The sequence below is a fragment of the Sus scrofa genome, chromosome 14, assembly GCF_054392235.1.
Source record: "Sus scrofa isolate SSC_HxYL_T2T_F1_AM1 chromosome 14, Sscrofa_HxYL_maternal_Yorkshire_Landrace_v2.0, whole genome shotgun sequence".
Taxonomy (NCBI): domain Eukaryota; kingdom Metazoa; phylum Chordata; class Mammalia; order Artiodactyla; family Suidae; genus Sus; species Sus scrofa.
The window spans coordinates 32,979,669-32,998,291 of record NC_139396.1 but is presented as its reverse complement, the minus strand read 5'-3'; the positions used below and the strand labels follow the sequence as shown (position 1 = coordinate 32,998,291).

The following is an 18,623-nucleotide window of genomic DNA, read 5'->3' as shown; positions in this document are numbered from 1 at the left end:
ACTCTAGAAGGAACTTTGGGGGAAAGTATGGCTTATAGATTTCTTTATTTTTTAATTGTATTGGAATATAATTGACTCAGAGTGTTGTGTTAGTTTCAGGTATATAGCAAAGTGGATCAGCCACACATGTCCTTTTTTTCCCCTCATATATGTTATTATAAACTATTGAGTAGATTTCCCTGTGCTATACAGTAGGCTCTTACTAATTATCTATTTTATACCATAGCGTGTATATGTTATTCCCATCCTCCTAATTTAGAGATTTCTAACTAGTGAAAACTCTGAAACTCCCTGAGGCTTGCCTGAGTGAAATGGTTTCCATAAACTCTTCAAACTCACTTATTCTGAGACTCAGGTTGGGGAGTTTGGGGCTCCTTCTGGGGTCATTCAACCCCATTCACTTACTTCACAAAGGCTGCTCTTGAGATCCAGAGATGCCAAGTCATTTGTGGAAGGCTGCATCTCAATTTAGAGCTATTTCCATCATCAAATTCAGAATAGAATTTCAAAGCTTACGTTACCCAGCCACTTCTCCATGCCACTCGTTCACCCCACAAATGTTTAGGGGCCGCACTCTCTGTGCTATGCCTTGGAATAAACAAACACGAAAAACCCAGTCTGTCCCTTCAGTAAGTTCCTGGCTCAGGGCGGGCGACACAGAGAGGCAGAGCAGAGCAGAGATATATAAACATGGGGCAGGAGCCCAGGAAAGAGAGCCCCAATTCTGACCAGGAATTCAGGAACAACATTTTATCGGAAAGTCATCATATGGGAAGTTCTGAGCTTTGTCTGGAGGATGGAAGGGGGAAGAGCACAAACAAAGGACAAAAGGGAACATTCGGGGAATGGTAGCAAGTTCAGGGGCAGCTACGTGGGAGGACCTTTTGGGCAAACAGAGAGCTGGTGACTGGTTGAACTCGCCATGAAGGACCTCAAGTGCTGAGCTAAGGAGTGTGGCTTCCTTCCTTCCACTGCTGCAAGGCACTGGCTGGTCCCCAAGGTTCTCACACAGGGGAGAGACACTCCAGAGATCCCAGTTTGGAACCTAGAGGTCAAGGCTGCCCCTGGTGGTCGCCCTCTTGTATTATTTGAAGAGATATTTTCCTCCCCGACTAGACTATCCTCCATTACAGCAGGAACTAAGTACTTTGTGGTCCTGTAGCTTTATACTGTTGATTCAAAGTGTGGCCCAGAGGATCAGCATTACCTGGGCTTACTAGAAGCCTAGATTCCCCGGCCCTTGGGTTTGGACCAACTCTCCCAGTGATTTCTACACACGTGAAAGTTTGAGAAACCCTATCTTCCCAAACTGCTTTGTGCACAAAGTTCATTAAATCTTTGTCGAATCAGATGTCATTGGAAAAATCTCTATTGATATCAATTGGATTTTTATTTATTTATTTATTTATTTGTCTTTTCAGGGCCACACCTGTGGCATATGGAGGTTCCCAGACTAGGGGTCGAATCGGAGTTACAGCTGCCGGCCTACACCACAGCCACAGCAACTCAGAATCTGAGCCGAGTCTGCCACCTACACCACAGCTCACCGCAATGCCGGATCCTTAACCCACTGAGCAAGGCCAGGGATCAAACCCACAACCTCATGGTTCCTAGTCAGATTTGCTTCCACTGCACCACGACAGGAACTCCTCAATTGGATTTAAAACAAAAACAAAACAAAAACGTTTAGTCTTTCAAACAGTCTAATGGAGTCTACCCACAAGATAAGTTGCAGGAGGCATATGTTTTTTTCCATGTTCCAGTCCCACAAGGATGAAGGAGGTCTGTGCCCTGAGCGATGCCTTACTGGGATGAAGGGAGAAGTACACCTTGGGTGATTATCTCAAGCTAAATCTCGTGTTGGTGACAAGCTTAAAGGAACAAAGTTTGAGGAGATGGTGCCTTTCGGAAGGGGGTGGCCTCACACTCCCTGTGGTCCTTGTCCCTAGAATGAACACTTGCACATGAGTGGCCTGCGGAGGTTTGTGGAGGAGAGGATCCAGCTGCTGGAGAAGGCTATTGACCAGTGCTTTGCCCACATTGCTCAGCCTCTGCAAGTTGGGGTCCGAAATGCCAGGAGTTCCTACCGACGGATCCTTGGGGCGTGCCTGGTGGTGAGTGACCCTCTCCAGGGAAAACACGCGATCTTCAGTCGGGTCTGCCTAATTCCACCCCCCCCCCCCCCGCCTTTCTTTTCACTATCCCATTGCTTTGGAAGGAAATAAAGAGCTAGATGAGATTAGGAGAGAGTGAAACGTTGCACAAAGGAAAGCACATCAAGTGGACTGTTTGGGCACTGCCAGGACCCAGGGAAGGGCACATGGTTTGGAAGAAGGAGTTGGAATTTAGGATCTGAGGGTCTTGTTTTGATCGCCATCCCTCCAAACATCCCCTCTGTAGGCCCGGGCAAGGCCCCCAAACCACTTAAGCCTTTTGGATTTTTCTTCCATAAAATGGGGATGATAAACTATTTCTATTTCTTAGGCTTGATGTGTCAATTAGATACACAATAAGAAAGCATCCTGTCACCTCTCACTTGGCACACAAATGGCTGTTTTATCTTTTTTTTTTTTTTCTTTTTAGGGTCGCACCTGCAGCATATGGAAGTTCCCAGGCTAGGGGTCCAACTGGAGCTGCAGCTGCCAGCCTACACCACTGCCACAGCAACGCAGGATTCAAGCCGCATTTTCAACCTACACCACAGCTCACAGCCACACCAGATCCTTAACCCACTGAGAGATGCCAGGGATGGAACCTGCATCCTCATAGAGACTACATTGGGTTCTTAGCCTGCTGAGCCCAAATGAGAACTCCCTGTTTTATCTTTCAATTTGTTTATGGGGTTTCTGGGTGATGAAAAGTTTGAGGCTGCATTTATCAAAGACTAGGGTGAAACAAGACATTCATTGTGTTAGTCTGTGAAGGCTGCTATGATATAATACCACAGACTGGGTGGCTTAAATAGCACTGATTTCTCAATGCTGGAGGCTGGAAGTCCAAGATCAAGGTGTCAACAGGGCTGGTTTCTGCTGAACCTCTCTTGTTGGTTTGCAGATGACCACCTGCTCCTGTGTCCTCACAGGGTCTTCCCTCTGTGTGTACCTCCATGGTGGGTCTCTCTCTCTCCCTTAACAACACAGTTCTATGGCATGGGGGCCCCATAAGGTGGGGAGAAGCAGTGTGTTCAGTATTGGGGGGTAGGTATGCTGTGTTTACTCCAGGCAGAGTATCTAATGGCACGGAAATATGGGACTCAAGCCCCAGAGCAAGGGGGCTCTGGGGGCCTAGATTTGGTCATCACAGCAAGAAACTGATAGTCAGATCAATAGGAATGAATGGGGCTGAGGGGGAGTAGAAAGAAGGACAATAACATGACATAACCTCAAACAAAGGCCACGTTCAGGAGCAGAAAAATAAAGAGGAACCAGGAGAGGGAACAGAGAAGGATTCATCTGGGAGTCACAGGGGAAAAAAATAGCATAATGCTTATTTTCTTATTTTTTATACTTTTTTGGGGGTGTAATGCTTAGTTTCTTATTTTCCAATAAGAAAACCAAGGCAGAGCAGTTTGTTAAGAAGGAGATTATCAGATGCTTCTGAGAGGTTAAGAAAAAGCGGCATAAGACAACTGGACTTGGTCATTGGGTGTATCCATTGCTGACCGGCCGGCAGCTGCTGGGAAGGGCCACCTGGTGGGTGCCATCTTTGCACCCCCATGTGGCCACAGAGGAATGGGACTTGGGCCTGGGACTCATTCTTACCAAGAGACAAAGGGCCCTGGGGTCTTGTGCAGGATTCTCCATCTTTGTTTCATACTCAGTGTGACTCCTTAGTTCTGCTGCGAGCCGGCTCTGGCAAACCCCAGGCTCCTGGATTTGGGATTTCCCAGGGTGGTGGTGGTTGTTTTGGGCCCCTTCAATGCCGCACAAAGTGGGACATGTGGCTGTGTCACCTGTGGAGTGGCTCTGCTGGCCACAGGGGACCACACAGTGCAAAGAGCCAGATCTCATGCACACCTCGCCCCTCTTGCCATGAATGTGATACCACTTGAGCCCAGTATGTGTGTTGTCTGTTCTCAGCGACCTTGAATCACGCTGGTCTCTTCCCTGGGTGGCACTTATCTGCCTATTAACCTTAACCACAGAGCCTGGCCACCAGGTGAACAGTGAAACACCAACCAGGACATATCCGCCTTCCTGACCCACAGCATTGGTGAGAGAGAAGAAATGTGTACTGTTGTTTAAGCCACAAAGTTTGGGGTAATTTGTTTCATAGCAATAGATAACCAAGTGGCCCTGGAGGGAACCATTTCTATCTGATGGTAGAAGATCCCCGATCACGATAAGTGAATGAGGAGGTAGGTGCTGAGAAGGTGAAGGCACCAGGGGTGAGGGACAACTCCTCTGAGACGATTTGCTTGTGAAGGGAAAGAACAGCATCAGAAACCTTCAGGCTGTCACTAGGACCTTGCTGGGAATGGGGAGAAAATGGTAATTTAAAATAACTTTGAATGGTGACCAGCTCACCAAATGGGGAAAGGAGGCATTTTCATGAGTTCTTGCCTAATCTTTATAAGCACAGCTGAGTCAATAGCTCTGTATCTTTTGGGGTTTTGTACTGTGTCATGGTCTTAATACCATTCCCATGAATGGTCCCCTCTCTCCTCAGCCCTCCACTGGCTTCTTTCCCTGTAACTACAGATGGACCCACGGCATCCTATTGGATAAACAACTTCCCCTTGCGATCAAACCTGTGTGCAAATGTATAAATACTGACGTCATATCATTATGTAATATAGGAAAATAACCGACATGTATAAAAATGAGAAGATAGTCAAATGAGTTATGATACATCCATATGATATTCTGTGGCCATTAAAATAATTTTTGGAAGTATTTACAATGTATTCAGGAAATGCTCATGTTATAGTCTTGGGCGAAAAGTGTGGAATGTTAAAAGATAGATAGATGGATAGATAAATATAGACAGTATGATGTCAATTGTACCATGCTGCACAGACATTCCCTTAAAATATATATCACTGATTAATGATCACAAACCCCTCTCCTGAACTTCCAGTCAGTGCAATTTTTTTTTCTTTTTCTTTTTCCTTTTTTTAGGGTTGCACCTGCAGCACATGAAAGTTCCCAGGCTAGAGGTTGAATTGGAGCTGCAGCTGCCGGCCTATACCACAGCCACAGCAATGCCAGATCCTTAACCCACTAAGCAAGGCCAGGGATTGGACCTGCGTTGTCATACTAGTCAGGTTTGTTACCCCTGAGCCACAACGGGAACTCTGCAAATGTATTTTTATTCTCTTTACTGATGCTCACCACATGGCTAAAATTTCTCAGGTCTCTTATCATTATGGTTCATAACATTTCTTCTAATTTCTGAGTTTATTTCTTCAGGGGAAAAATATAAAGGTATGCAAATCAAATTACATTTTATAAAATATTCAATAAAATATTGCTTGGAAAATCTGAAAGATATATGCACAGTAGAGTCATAGCACATTTTCATTTAATAGCTGCTCATTTAACAATTATCAAGCACTCTGTATGCTGGGGCCAGATGGTGGGGACACCACAGTGCTAAGACACTGGGCCTGATCTCAACCAGCTGATGGTCTAGTATTGGAGCTGGATGAGTAAAGAGACACGGGCAAAGCTATCTGTGAGCAGCATGAGCAGAGGAGGCTTCATGAGCCCAGGGCAGAGGCATCTGCTGACCTGAGGTGTGACTGCTGTCCCCTGTGTGAGGCTTCATAATATGTTGAAAGATCATGTCCCTGTTCTTCCTTGTGATTCTTGGTAATACTGTTTGGCAAAAGGCAATGAAGTTTTGACCCCGTGAATTCTAAGCAATACCTACTAACTCTACTGTATATATATATAGCATATATATGTATTCACACCCATACAACATATGGGTGTGAATACATATATACATATACACACACACACACACAAATATATATATATATATATTTTTCCCCTCACTCACAGCATGAAATTCCTGGGCCAGGGATTGAACTCGCACCACAGCAGGGACAACGTCGTTGGATCCTTAACCTGCTAGGCCACCAGGGAACTCCTAACTCTACTATCTTATTGTTTAATTATCCAGAGGAGTAGAGGAAACCAGGGTTTTCACCAGACACTGAAAGCAGTTTGCCTGAAGAACGGCATCTATGCCTCCAGGACTCTCGCGAGAATAGATCTGAACGAAGCCATCACACAGCCCATCTATGACCAGATTGATCCCGTTTTCGGAGGCATTTTTAGGTAAAGGATCCTTCCTCTTTGCTCCTTTGTGAACAAACATCCGAAGAATGCCGGGCCAGAGTCTCATCTTTAAGAGTTTGGACTTTGGGTCTGGAAGTGTCCAGAGTAGCTTGCAACTTGAGGAGGAAAACTTACTCTTTGGCAAAACACAAAAGTTTTCTTGGTTTGGTTTACTTAAAAATGTCCCACGGTGACCTGGAGTGCAGATGGAGATGCTGCTTTCAGACTAATATTATGATTCCCATTATTTTTCAAAGATCTCCTACATGCAACAGGGGATCCATTTTCTTATGGATCTGAGCCCAGCACAGGGTATTTTGGTTGGAGAGTGTGTGGAGTTAAGCAAACACAGGGCCTTCATAAATTTCCCTGAAGGTGAAAAGGAAAAGTGGCCCATAGTCTTTGACCTGCGACATGCTCCCACCTGGCGTGGACAGCAGGGCACATCCTTTCACAAGGCCCCCTCCTTCCTTTTTCCTTGACCTCCAATCCTTTTCTCCATCAACAGAACCTCCTAATCCCCAGCCTGTTGCCTTCTCCCTCCTTCACCTCCAGCACTGCAGCTGGCCCGCCTCCCACTGCTTGAGCCAGTCTACCTACCTTTGCTTGATTCTTACTCAGTGCCTCCTGCCTCCCCCACAACCTTCTTTTAAATTTGTCTGGGATCCTCCCATTCCCCCTACACCCACTCACCTATTAACACCCACTCACCTATTTACACGTCTGCAGGGTAAACTCCAAATTCCTTGGAATGGCTTTCAAGACATTCCACCTGCCTCCAACCGGCCTTTCTCATCCCCCCCCCCCCGCCCCCTGCCGCCCCCTCCGCCGCCAGCATCGACCCCCTGGTTTTAATCAGCCTGGGGGGTAACAAAGGTAACAAAAAGCAACTGAGCTGTACCAGGGAACTGTGCTAAGCACTTTGCTTGCATTATTTCATCACATCTTCCAGACAACCCTCTGAAGTAGCTCCTGCCATTTGCCAAACAAATAGACTGCCACTGGGAGGAATCCTACAGCTTCCCCAGTGGCATCCAGCTCCTAAGGAGGGAGCTAGAATTTCAAGCCTCTGCCCACTCTCTACGAATCTGCTGCTTCTTACTCCTGGGATGTTCTGAAACTTAGGTCATGTGTTGTCCCTATGGGGAAGGCCTCCTCCTTCTTTTCATGTCCCTAAAATCTTACTCATCCTATAAGGTGTAGTTCAAGTCCCAACGCACCCTTTTAAGCAGGAAACCATTGGCAGTGGAAAGACTGAATTTTGAGGTTAAGCAGATCAGTGTCCGAGGCCTGGTGCTGCTACTTACTAGCTGTGTGACTTTGAACACATTAGCAGCCGTCTCTGAATGGTTTTCATTCGTAAAATGGGCATCGCTTCACTGACTTCATGGGTTTTAATGTCAAGCACAGTGCCTGGTGCATTATAGGAATTTTAATTGTTAGATCTCATCCTTCCCTTCTCTTAAGAGTGAATAAAAGGATACCAGCCTGTTTTCTCTTTGTTTTAACCCCACAAGAGCCATTATTGTCTCTTAACGTCTTATACGACTTTCTTCTGTAGCTCCGGGAAGCCCACAGATGGTTCAGCTTTGATGCCTCACATAGATGCTTTTAAGTACTCTCTGCAGGAGAAGATGACGGAAATTGGGATAAGAAATGGCTGGAAGTATGACAGCTGCAAGAAGAGTTTCCTGGTCCAGGAGGTAAGACTTGTAAAGTGAAGAGGTGGTGAGGTTGGCTAGTGGTTCCCTATGATTTTGGAGACTTGCCTATTTCTCCCTCCTTGTTTCCCTGGAGGGTGCAGGGTCTGGGCCCTGAAAGATACAAAACATAGTGAGACGGGGAAGAGAGAAGTGGTTCTGAATCTGCCATGGACGTACCAAGATTTGTTCCACTGAGAAGCAACCAATCATGACTGGTGAAGTTGTCAAGTCCACTCAATTCTCAGGAAGAATCTTCAAAGCATCTTTAGTTGTGTAAAAATCTGATTCCAGTTGTAACATTCTCACTGACACCTTTATCATTTTTGCCAATATCATGAAGTACTATCCACAGCAATGAAATTTAAAGAAGTGTCATATTTTGCAGATCTCAAAACAGGGGGAGTTTCCATTGTGTCTCAGCGGGTTAAGAACCTGAGTAGTATTTATGAGGATGCGGGTTTGATCCCTGGCCTTGCTCTGTGGGTTAAGGAGCCAGCATTGCCCCGAGCTGCAGCGTAGCTTGCAGATTTGGCTTAGATCTGGTGTTGCCATGGCTGTGGCGTAGGCTGCCCGCTACAACTCCGATTCAACTCCCTGGTCCAGGAACTCCCATATGCCACAGGTGCGGCCATAAAAAGAAAAAAAGGATTCAACATAGGCGTTTTGGGGGGACAAGACCATTCAGTCCACAGCACAGGCCCAGCCCAGATTACACGGTACCACTAGAGAAATCGCCTGCGCCTCCCACGCCCACCCCCAAGAAGCCCTTCACCCGGCGTATGTGCCTGAGTTCAGCTCTGCAAATAGTAAACGAGTTGTGTGAAGAGCCAGGCACTGTGGGAAGCACTTTGGGCTATAAAGATGCTTAAGGTAAAGCTGCTGCCTGTGAGAAGCTCCCTGCCTAGATGTGAGGAGACGTGTGACCAGCCAGGGGTAACACAAGGCAGAGGAAAGCATGGCTGCACACAGGACCCCCAGCCTGCTTCTCTTAAGGGATTGTCACAAATGGCCTTTTGTTAACGTGGCTTCTCAGATAAGCGCCATCCTCGGAGGCCTGGAGGAACACATTCTGAGGAAGAAGAGGAGGATTTATGAGTCTCTCACCACCTCTGTGCAGAATGACCTGAAGCCCTGTTATGAAGGTGGGGGCCTGAGGGCCACATTTCTGCCTCCCCTGGGGTCTGTCAGCACCTTCAGCATCCTTGTCTGCTGCCTCCCACACCCCAACATATGGTCCTCCTGGGTCCTCAGCCCCATAACACTGTGGGTTGACCAATTAGAACCAAACAATTGTGAGCGTGTGGAGAGAGATAAGTTGATGACGGTTTTTATCTGTGTGTTTCCAGGTCTTTCTGTCCCCTCTTTATTTAGAAGACTTGCTTCTCCTCCTCTGCGGCCTCTCAGCTCCCTAAACTCTAAAATCCACTATCCCAATTCTCATTCTCTTTACGTGTTTGGAAACTCCCTTTCCATCTCTTTCTTATTGTGGTGGTTCCATTGTTTTTTGGGGGGTGGGGGGAGTTTGGAGTTTTGCAAGCTTCTGCTTAATTCACTCATTACATTTTCTAACTGAAAATCATCTAAGTATTGAGTTTGGTTTTTGTATCATGTTATTCTATTTCCATGTTGTAGATAATGGTGCTGCATGCATGACTATATATAAGTGTGTGTATATAGTTTGCTTGCCTTTCTTTCTGATGCTAAAGAGTCCTAAGCAAGTCCTTGCTGTGATGTGACTATGGCTATTGTTTTTGCAGAGGCAGCTCAGATCACGGGCAAAAAAGCGTGTGAAAGAATGAAAGATGTCATCAGAAGAGGGGTAGACCGGCAGGTGGCTGAGGGCATGTTCGAAAGGGCTGAAGAAAGGATGCAGCACCAATTTCAGCAGCTGAAGGTATTCTACATCCATGTTTGAACTGGGTCCCCAACAGACTCCCGGGGGGAGCACAGGAAGCAGGCACAGAAGATGCTTGGGCTCCCATAGAGCTGGATGCCTTCCAAAAAGTGGCCTCAACTGAGGCCCACGATGCTGGAAGAAGGCCAGTCTCCACGTGGCCTCCCCCAGCACTGCCTCCACCAGACTGGTTCGGGCTCCTCCCTGGGGCTGTGATTCAGAAGTGCAGCCCCTCTACCTGTCCCCCACGTCTTTCCTCTTTACTGAGTCATCATGAGGACAGATGTCCTATCTAGAGGGGATCCTAAGCTCTTCACAAACAGGAGCGCATTGAATCCCCAGCAAGGCTGTGAGGTAGGTCCTATTATTGTTCCCATTTTTCAGATGAGAAAACTGAGGCAGAGAGAGGTGTGTCCACAACTAGTAATTACAGAGCAGGGGTTGAGGACCAGGTGACCTGGCTCCAGCAATAGCATAATCTCAAGACAGATTTTTTTTTTAATGAAAGTAAATATCTTGCCTTCATAAAATATCAATTGATAAATGCCAATCAACTATTATAGATCAGTCTGTTACAATACCTGGCATAGATTTAGGTGTGATTCTATCTACCTCAGAGACAGTTCCTAACAGTTTCCTTGAACATAAGTGCTTCTGCCAAGTACACCTGGACCATCTTGTCCCAGCTCTGAGTCTCTTAGCTTGTCGCCACTGTCCCCAAGTAATATAAATTCTTTGTTTTAGTCCGGGCTACTGCTGGCCCCTCTCCGGCCAATAGAGTTTCTGAATTTGTCAGCCCCAGTCCAGGCTTAGCTGACCCCCTCCTATTCCTGCCAAGGTATCTGGCTCCTTGCTACTTCCATCTACCTGTGAGCCAAGCTGCTTCCCGAAACATCTCCAATCTGCTCCTGCTCAATCGCCTCTTCTCCCACCACTGCAGTTTTGAAAAATGCTTTTCTCTACAATACGAAGCTTGTCGTTTCTCTCAGACCCGGCTAAGAGCTGTTTCACTTACCAGTAGCGGTTTAGTCCTCATCATCTGACATATTACCACTGTCTGCAAACACCTGCAGAAAATCCACCAAACTCTACAGCTGCCAGTCTCCACTGAGTACAGAAAAATGGGACCCACCAGCTGCCCAAGAAAACAATTCCACTAAAAAATGAGTACCATATCGACCATGTACCAATGTATCTTAAATGACAGAAATGCAAGAAGTTGAAATGGGGCGAGATCACAGAGGGTTCCCAGTCTCTGAGCTCACAGACAAGGAAGCTGAGGCCAAGGTTGCTCGTTACCGGTTATTAGTACAAGGCTCATGGATGCATCTGAGACTAGAGCTTCAGGTGCATTAAAGAAAAGAGCATAAAACTTGGAGTTAGGAGCATAAAACTTGGAGTTAGGAGATCTAGGTTCAAAACTAGGCTCTATCAGGCTAGCAGAGGGTCAGGTATTTTTCAAAGGGAGGCAAGAGATGGTTAGAAGAGAGAAAATGGTTTTAGTTGCTCAAAGGTCTGAGAGTAACAGGAAGACATTTCTTAAGCAGTTGGAAAGGTACATATGATATATATTTACAAATGCTGTTTTCTATTTATCTTATTTTATTTATTTATTTATTTATTTGCCATTTCTTGGGCCACTCCCTTGGCATATGGAGGTTCCCGGGCTAGGGGTCTTATCAGAGCTGTAGCCACCGGCCTACGCCACAGCCACAGCAATGCCAGATCCCAGCCACATCTGTGACCTACACCACAGCTCACAGCAATGCCAGATCCTTAACCCACTGAGCAAGGCCAGGGACCGAACCCACAACCTCATGGTTCCTAGTTGGATTCGTTAACCACTGCGCCATGACGGGAACTCCAACAAATGTTGTTTTCTAAAAGCAGGCAATCAACATTTACCCAGTGACTAAATGTATGGTAGGACCATGGGATGGTCACCAGCACTTTTCCTCTTTTTCCATTTCTGTGGTGGCTGTTCCCCCGACCCTGCCCTGCCTTCCAGCCTCCCCATTACTCCCGATTCAGACATTCAGCACCAGAGGGACCATCTCCATCAGTCTAGGGAAGGAGGTACTGAGGCAGGTGCATTGTCCTGATGACTCTGGCCATCCAGGGCATCCTCAAGGAGCCCACCCTTGGACTTGACTTTGATTTCATCAACCTCAGTCTCTATACTCTCTGGTTGTGGGGGGGGGGTGTCCCTTAGGCTGTGCCATCCTAACAGAATGACCATCCTTTGTCACATAGAATGGAATCACGGAGAAGGTGAAGGGCAGCATCACCACCATGCTGACCCTTGCTTCGTCCCAGGGGGATGGACTCTACAAGGAGCTTGCAGGTAAATATGTACGACCTTTGCGCAAAGGGGGGTGGTGCCAGCAACCCCCCTCCCCCCACAGCTGTAGTTGCTCTCTGCTGGATTTAAAGAAGCCTAGTTAGGAAGAATTTCCAGGGCAAGGATTGAAGATAATGATGATTGTCACTGCCCCTCCCCCTTTGCTGAGCACCCCACTGACACCAAGCATTCTGTTCGGGTTTGTGCACATGTCTCATCAAATTCTCACAGTCACCCTCAGGGGTAGGCATTCCTGCTCCAGTCTGTAGATGCAAAAACACAGATTCAGATAATGTGCCCAGGATCCATAGCTGAAACGTGACACATTCGAATCCCTCCCTTTTCCCTGGTGTCTCCAGAAACCTGTTCTTTGAAGTTGATACCTTTCCACGAGAAGCCTCGTTTTCTGGCGGTCATAGAGAAGGTCTGTCTTCATCCCCCAAGAGCCTGAGGACCAATACCAGCTGCATGTGGTACAGGCAGTCAGCAGCCCCCCTGGCAGAAACTAGAATGCATAAAGTGGTGTGTACACAGCAACTAGGCAGTTTCTAGCAACATTTAAAATGTGCATGCCCTTTGGCCCAGCAATCCTGCTTCCAAGCATTTATGCCCTGATATCCTCATACATGGCAGAGTGGCATGCGGACAGAGTTATCCGGGGAAGCCTTGTTCGTAATGTCAAAAACTGGAGCAACTCAAAAGTCCATCCCTAGACTTAGATCTAGGTCTTGACTTACTAGCTTTATAACTAGTGGAGGACCTGCAACTGGTAAAAAGAACAAAGCAGCTTTATATGTAGCTGTAAGAAACAATCGCTTAGGTAAATTATAAAGTGAAAAAAAAAGTGTGCAATGTGTTGCCACTTGTGAGAGGGGAGAAAGGAAAAGGGTATGTATGTGTTTGCTGTGCAGAAAAATCTCCGTGGGATGCACAGGAAATGGTCACACTGGTTGCCTCTAAGGAGGGGAAGAGGAAGGCTGAGGGATGGGGAGGGTCTTTTAGGGTTTTTCCCTAAAGTTTTTTTGGGGGAGGTCTTTTTAGGGCCACACCTGCAGCATATGGAGGTTCCCAGGCTAGGGGTCGAATCAGAGCTGCAGCTGCCAGCCTACACCACAGCCACAGCAATGCCAGATCCGAGCCACGGCTGCAACCTACACCACAGCTCTCAGGCAAGGCCAGATCTTTCACTCATGGAGCGAGGCCAGGGATCGAACCAACACCAAAGAAAAAGCCACATTCCTACTTCTAAATATCTGTCCTGCACTTTCTTTTGAAATCATCATTACCCCCCAGTTCTGGCTGGTGAGATAGTCTAACCTGCTCCCAGTGGTCTCCAGGAAGGAGGTACAGCCCCTCACACTGTAATTTATTGGTCTTTCTTACGACTTTCTGTACCAGCCTTCACGGGAACCTGTTTTAAGATTAGAGTCATCCAGCTACGTCGTCTTTAAAGAACGTCCATCCGCCAAAGGGCTTCCGACTCTCCAGATCTCACAGGCAGAAGATGCCCCTGAGTTTGATGTAAATTGTTCCGGGGATAGTTTAAGACCAGCTCCTTTTTCTTCCCATCAACAGTGAATATACAGCAAATGTGCCAGGTCCCAAAGCCGTCTGAAACAGTGCCTGCTCCAAGTCTCACTTGGTTGGCAAGACAAGACATGCACCAATATAAATCACAACAGCAGATACTGTGCCTTCACTCCTCGAGAAATTACAAACCCTCCGAGGTGCCCGGCAGTGTTCTAAGTGTTGAGGATATAGCAGTGACCATTACAAACAAAACTCTTCACCTTCAGGGCGCTCACAGCCCAGTGGGCAGAAGGCAGGCAGGGGGCAGAACAAATAAAGTGTGTGACATGCATGATCCATGCAATGGAGAGGAAAAAAAAAAGGGGCAGGGAAAGGGAGAGAGGGGGCTGGGAGGAGGGGACAGGGTGCCCATGGAAGCTCTCCCGGCGAGGGTGATGTTTCAACTAAAACCTACAGGAGGTGCACACTTGGGCACCAGATTGTTTTTCTTGCTCTTCAGAAGAGGTTATTCAGGGCTGGGACACTCGGGTAGCTTCAAGTAAACTGGGCCCTGGGGTGGAGCCGGGAAGGATACATAGGACCGAAGAAGCAATGAGAAGAAGGGAGAACTTCCACACTCAGGACCAAGATGAGCAGACTCAGGGTTCTGACTCCCTTGTCAGTCCTAGGTCCCATCACTGGCCAGCTCAGGGTGCGTGAATCTGAGTTGTTATCTGGGGCATGTAGGGCCAAGGGGGGGTTGGAGAGGCTTTTAGGAGCAGTGCTAGAGCCAATGCCAAGGTCAGTCTGAAGTGTCCCTTCAAATAGGACTGTATTTGTCAGCATTCTCCAGAGAAACAGAATAGGGTGTGTGTGTGTGTGTGTGTAACTACACACATATATTTGTATATATTGTGTGTATATATACTTATATATTTCATATAATATTCATTTTAATTGGCTCATCAACTATGGCAGGTTTGCAAGTCTAAAATCTAATTAGGAATACCAGTAGTCTGGAGACTCAGGAGAGTTGCAGTTCAAGTCCAAAAACAACCTCTGGAAAACGAGGAGGAGCCAATGTTGCAGACAAAGTCTGAAGGCAGTTTGATGGAAAATTCCCTTTTGCTCAAGGGAGACCAGCCTTTTATTTCAGTGGGGCCTTCGACTTACTAGATGAGTCCCATGTGTGTTGTGCAGGGCAATCTGCTTTACTCGGAGTCCACTGATTTAAATGTAAATCTCATCCAAAAATACACTCACATAAACATCCAGAATAATATTTGGCTAAATATCTGGGCACTATAGCTCAGACAAGTGGACACATAAAATTAACCATTGCAAGGATACTGTTTGATTGCAGATCATGGGCTAAAACTCTGGGATGTTAAAACAGAGAAAATTCACTTAGAATGGAGGATGGGGAGTGCCCATCATGGCTCGGTGATTAGCAAACCCAACTAGTAACCATGAGGATGTGGGTTTGATCCCTGGGCTTGCTCAATGGGTTAAGGACCTAGTGTTGCCTTGAGCTAGGTCATAGAGGCGGCTCGGATCCTGCATTGTTGTGGCTGTGGGTAGGCTGGCAGCTATAAGTCCAATTCGACCCCTAGCCTGGGAACCTCCATATGCCAGGTGTGGCCCTAAAAAGACAAAAACAAAAACAACACCAAAGAAATGGAGGTTGGCTGGGAGGAGAGAGGTTGTAGAAGGAGAGAGATGCCTGGAGAGGACTTGGGGGAGGTTTGCTGTGGGGTGGGCACTATCTCCTTCCACTGAGCACTTGTGAAGTCTTAGGAAAGACCCAGTGCTTTTCCAGACCATTTTCTAGAATTTTTTTTTTTTTTTTGTCTTTTTAGGGCTGCACCTGGCATATGGAGGTTCCCAGGCTAGGGTTCCAATCGGAGCTGTTGCTGCCGGCCTATACCTCAGCCACAGCAACGCCAGATTTGAGCCACATCTGCGACCTACACCACAGCTCATGGCAATGGGGGATCCTTAACCCACTGAGCAAGGGCAGGGATTGAACCCACAACCTCATGGTTCCTAGTCGAATTTGTTTCCACGGCGCCACGACGGGAACTCCCCCAGACCATTTTCATGGGTAGGTTTTGTGGGGTTTTTTTGAGGGTTCTCCCTGTGCTGTGGTAAACTTTAAGGTAAGAGCAAGAACACCTGGTTTGATGGGGTTGTTTATAAGACACATTGATGGACTGTGTGATCTCAGAGCTCCATTTTGGAGCTCACAGTCTGGGGCAAGCAACCCAGTTCAGAACAGGATTCTCAGAGATGTGTTTTCTGGGGACATTTCTGAAAAGGACATGCTTTCTGCTCTTCCCTAGATGTCAAAAGTGAATACAAAGAGATGGAGAAGCTGCACAGGAGCCTGAAGGAGGTAGCGGAGAATGCAGTGCTGCGGAGGGGCATGCAAGATTTCCTTCTGAGAATGTCCCCCAGCAAAGCTGGGCCCCCTCAAACATGGACTTGATGCTTGGAACTTAGCACCAGGGGTTGGAATCCAAGCCTGGAGACAAATAGTCAGATTTACTTCTGTTTATTAAAACCTAAGAAAGGACCTCTCCCAACTTTGGGGGCTTTCTAGACAACCGAGATGCAATATATTGTTACTTCTGGCAGAAGCTGAGGACTGAGCAACATCATTTCATTTTTTTATTCTATAACCAAAAAAGGTCATCCTGAATCCCTTACGGAGTTCTGAAGCTTTAGGGACAGGAAATCTGTGCTTCACTGAAGACAAATATCTAAACATCGAAAAACTTATACATGGAATCTAAAATGTGATATAAATGAGCTTATTTACAAAACAGAAACAAACTCACAGACCATAGAAAACAAACTTATGGCTACCAAAGGGGGAAAGGGGGAAAGGATAAACTAGGAGTTTGAGATTAGCAGTTACAAACTACTACATATGAGAGATAAACAGCAAGGTCCAAATAAGCATAATGGGAAAAATGCAAAATAAAGCTTTAGGGACCCAGATCTATTTCTCATTTTAATTCTGATGAGACATTGTGTCATGGAAACAACATGGGTTGTTCCATGAGTTGAGAGCCAGGTGGATAAGAAACCTGGCTTTACCACTTCTCAGGACTGTGATCTAAGACAAGCATGCCTCAAGCATGTTGATCTCAGGACTCTCTACTCTTAAAAATCATTGAGAACCCAAAGAGCTTTTGTTGATGTGCGTTATAGCTGTTGAAATTTACTGTATTCAAAATTAAAATGAAGAAAAATTGTAAATAATTATTTACTAATTCATTTTAAGATGACAACAATAAACCCATTACATGTTTTTATAAATAAATATTTTTGTGAAAAAAAACTATTTTGAAAAATTTAGTGAAGAAGAGTGACATTATTTTAGACATTTGCAAATCTCTTTAATCTCTGACTTAATAGAAGGCAGCTGGATTCCCTTATCTGTCTCTGCATTCAATCTGTTGCAGTATGTCTTTCTGGATGATATATATGGAAAAAAAATACAGTCTCACAGATATAGTGTTGGAATACGGAAGAGTATCTTAATAGACTCTTCAGATCATTTCTGGATATTCATCTCTGTTACTACAATCCTGACAAGTGGTAGTTTCTTAAGTGTGGAATCTGAAATCATATTGGTGAAATTTTTTCATATCCTGTTGCATTAAAATTGACAAGTGGTAGTTTCTTAAGTGTGGAATCTGAAATCATATTGGTGAATTTTTTCATATCCTGTTGCATTAAAATACATCTCCATCTCATATTTTGAATGTATCTTTTACCAATTGTGGCATTGGGCATTGGGCATTTTGAAAATTATCCTTCACTGGATTAACCAGTTCTTCTAAATGTTGACATTTCATAATATAATGCCTCAAATCGTATTTGTAGATATCTCCACCAGTGTCACCAGAAAAGTTGTGAAGTATTGGGAATCTATCAAGCTCATGGTGGAAGATACAAGTTTTATAAAATTCCACTTTTCCCTGAAAGCTCAGCTTATCATTGGCAACAAAGACTATCAGTTGTTTTCTTTGAAGTGATAGGTTCATTTTGTTCATTTTCAAGAAATGTCCACCATGATGGACCTAGAAACTATCATGCTAAGTGAAGTCAGCCATACAATGAGACACCAACATCAAATGCTTTCACTGACATGTGGAATCTGAAAAAAGGACAGACTGAACTTCTTTGCAGAACAGATGTTGTCTCATAGACATTGAAAAACTTATGGTCTCCCGAGGAGACAGTTTGGGGGTGGGGGGATGTGCTTGGGCTGTGGTATGGAAATGAGATTGTTACGATCACTATACAATTACAGATGTGATAAATTCATTTGAGTAATTAAAAAAAGAGATGTCCACCATGTAACTAAGTATGATTAGCCATAATTTGATGTCAATTGTTATTTCAAACAAAAATGATGTCCCATGAAAATAGTGTCAAATTCAGCTCACAATTGAATCATACAAGTGCTTTTTCCTTGAGGCTAGAAGTACTCTGTGTTCTCCCCATTCTGTCACACCACAAAATTAAATGACATCTATTTAAGGGTCAACAATTAATAACTTCATAACATACTGTTTCATTAAGAACATGAAGTGAAACTTTTTTTTTTAACTGCAAGTGCAGTATAATGAAAAATACAAGTTACTAGAATAACTTGGTGCAACTGCCTTTATTCATGCTAAGGTTCAGGTGGTTTAACTACCTTTGTTTTTAAATCTTTAGTGAGAAGGTCAACATGACAAAAAAAAAAAAAAAGGCAAAAAAATCTTAATGTTACTGTAAAAATAATTCTACCTAGCAGACCCCAGAGGTATTTAAAGAACCACTGAAAACCACGGTTTTATTTATTTATTTATTTATTTGTCTTTTTTGCCATT

The 18,623-nt window shown here is 45.3% G+C and overlaps 1 protein-coding gene and 1 long non-coding RNA gene across 4 annotated transcripts in view; one reads left to right on the top strand and one right to left on the bottom strand.

Moving 5' to 3' along the window:
- The window catches only part of NUGGC (nuclear GTPase, germinal center associated), a 44,350-nt gene extending 26,852 nt beyond the window's left edge, over nucleotides 1–17,498 (top strand). For all 3 annotated transcript variants that reach the window (XM_084997772.1, XM_001928603.5, XM_084997773.1), the window contains exons 12-18: nucleotides 1,950–2,114; nucleotides 6,130–6,287; nucleotides 7,849–7,990; nucleotides 9,024–9,132; nucleotides 9,748–9,884; nucleotides 12,138–12,228; nucleotides 16,077–17,498. In XM_084997772.1, coding sequence (XP_084853898.1) covers nucleotides 1,950–2,114; nucleotides 6,130–6,287; nucleotides 7,849–7,990; nucleotides 9,024–9,132; nucleotides 9,748–9,884; nucleotides 12,138–12,228; nucleotides 16,077–16,222 — 948 coding nt within the window. In that variant the 3' untranslated portion in view covers nucleotides 16,223–17,498. The remainder of the gene's footprint in view (nucleotides 1–1,949; nucleotides 2,115–6,129; nucleotides 6,288–7,848; nucleotides 7,991–9,023; nucleotides 9,133–9,747; nucleotides 9,885–12,137; nucleotides 12,229–16,076) is intronic.
- The window catches only part of LOC110256888 (uncharacterized), a 77,722-nt gene that overhangs the window by 21,623 nt on the left and 37,476 nt on the right, over nucleotides 1–18,623 (bottom strand). The gene's annotated exons all lie outside the window — the stretch shown is intronic.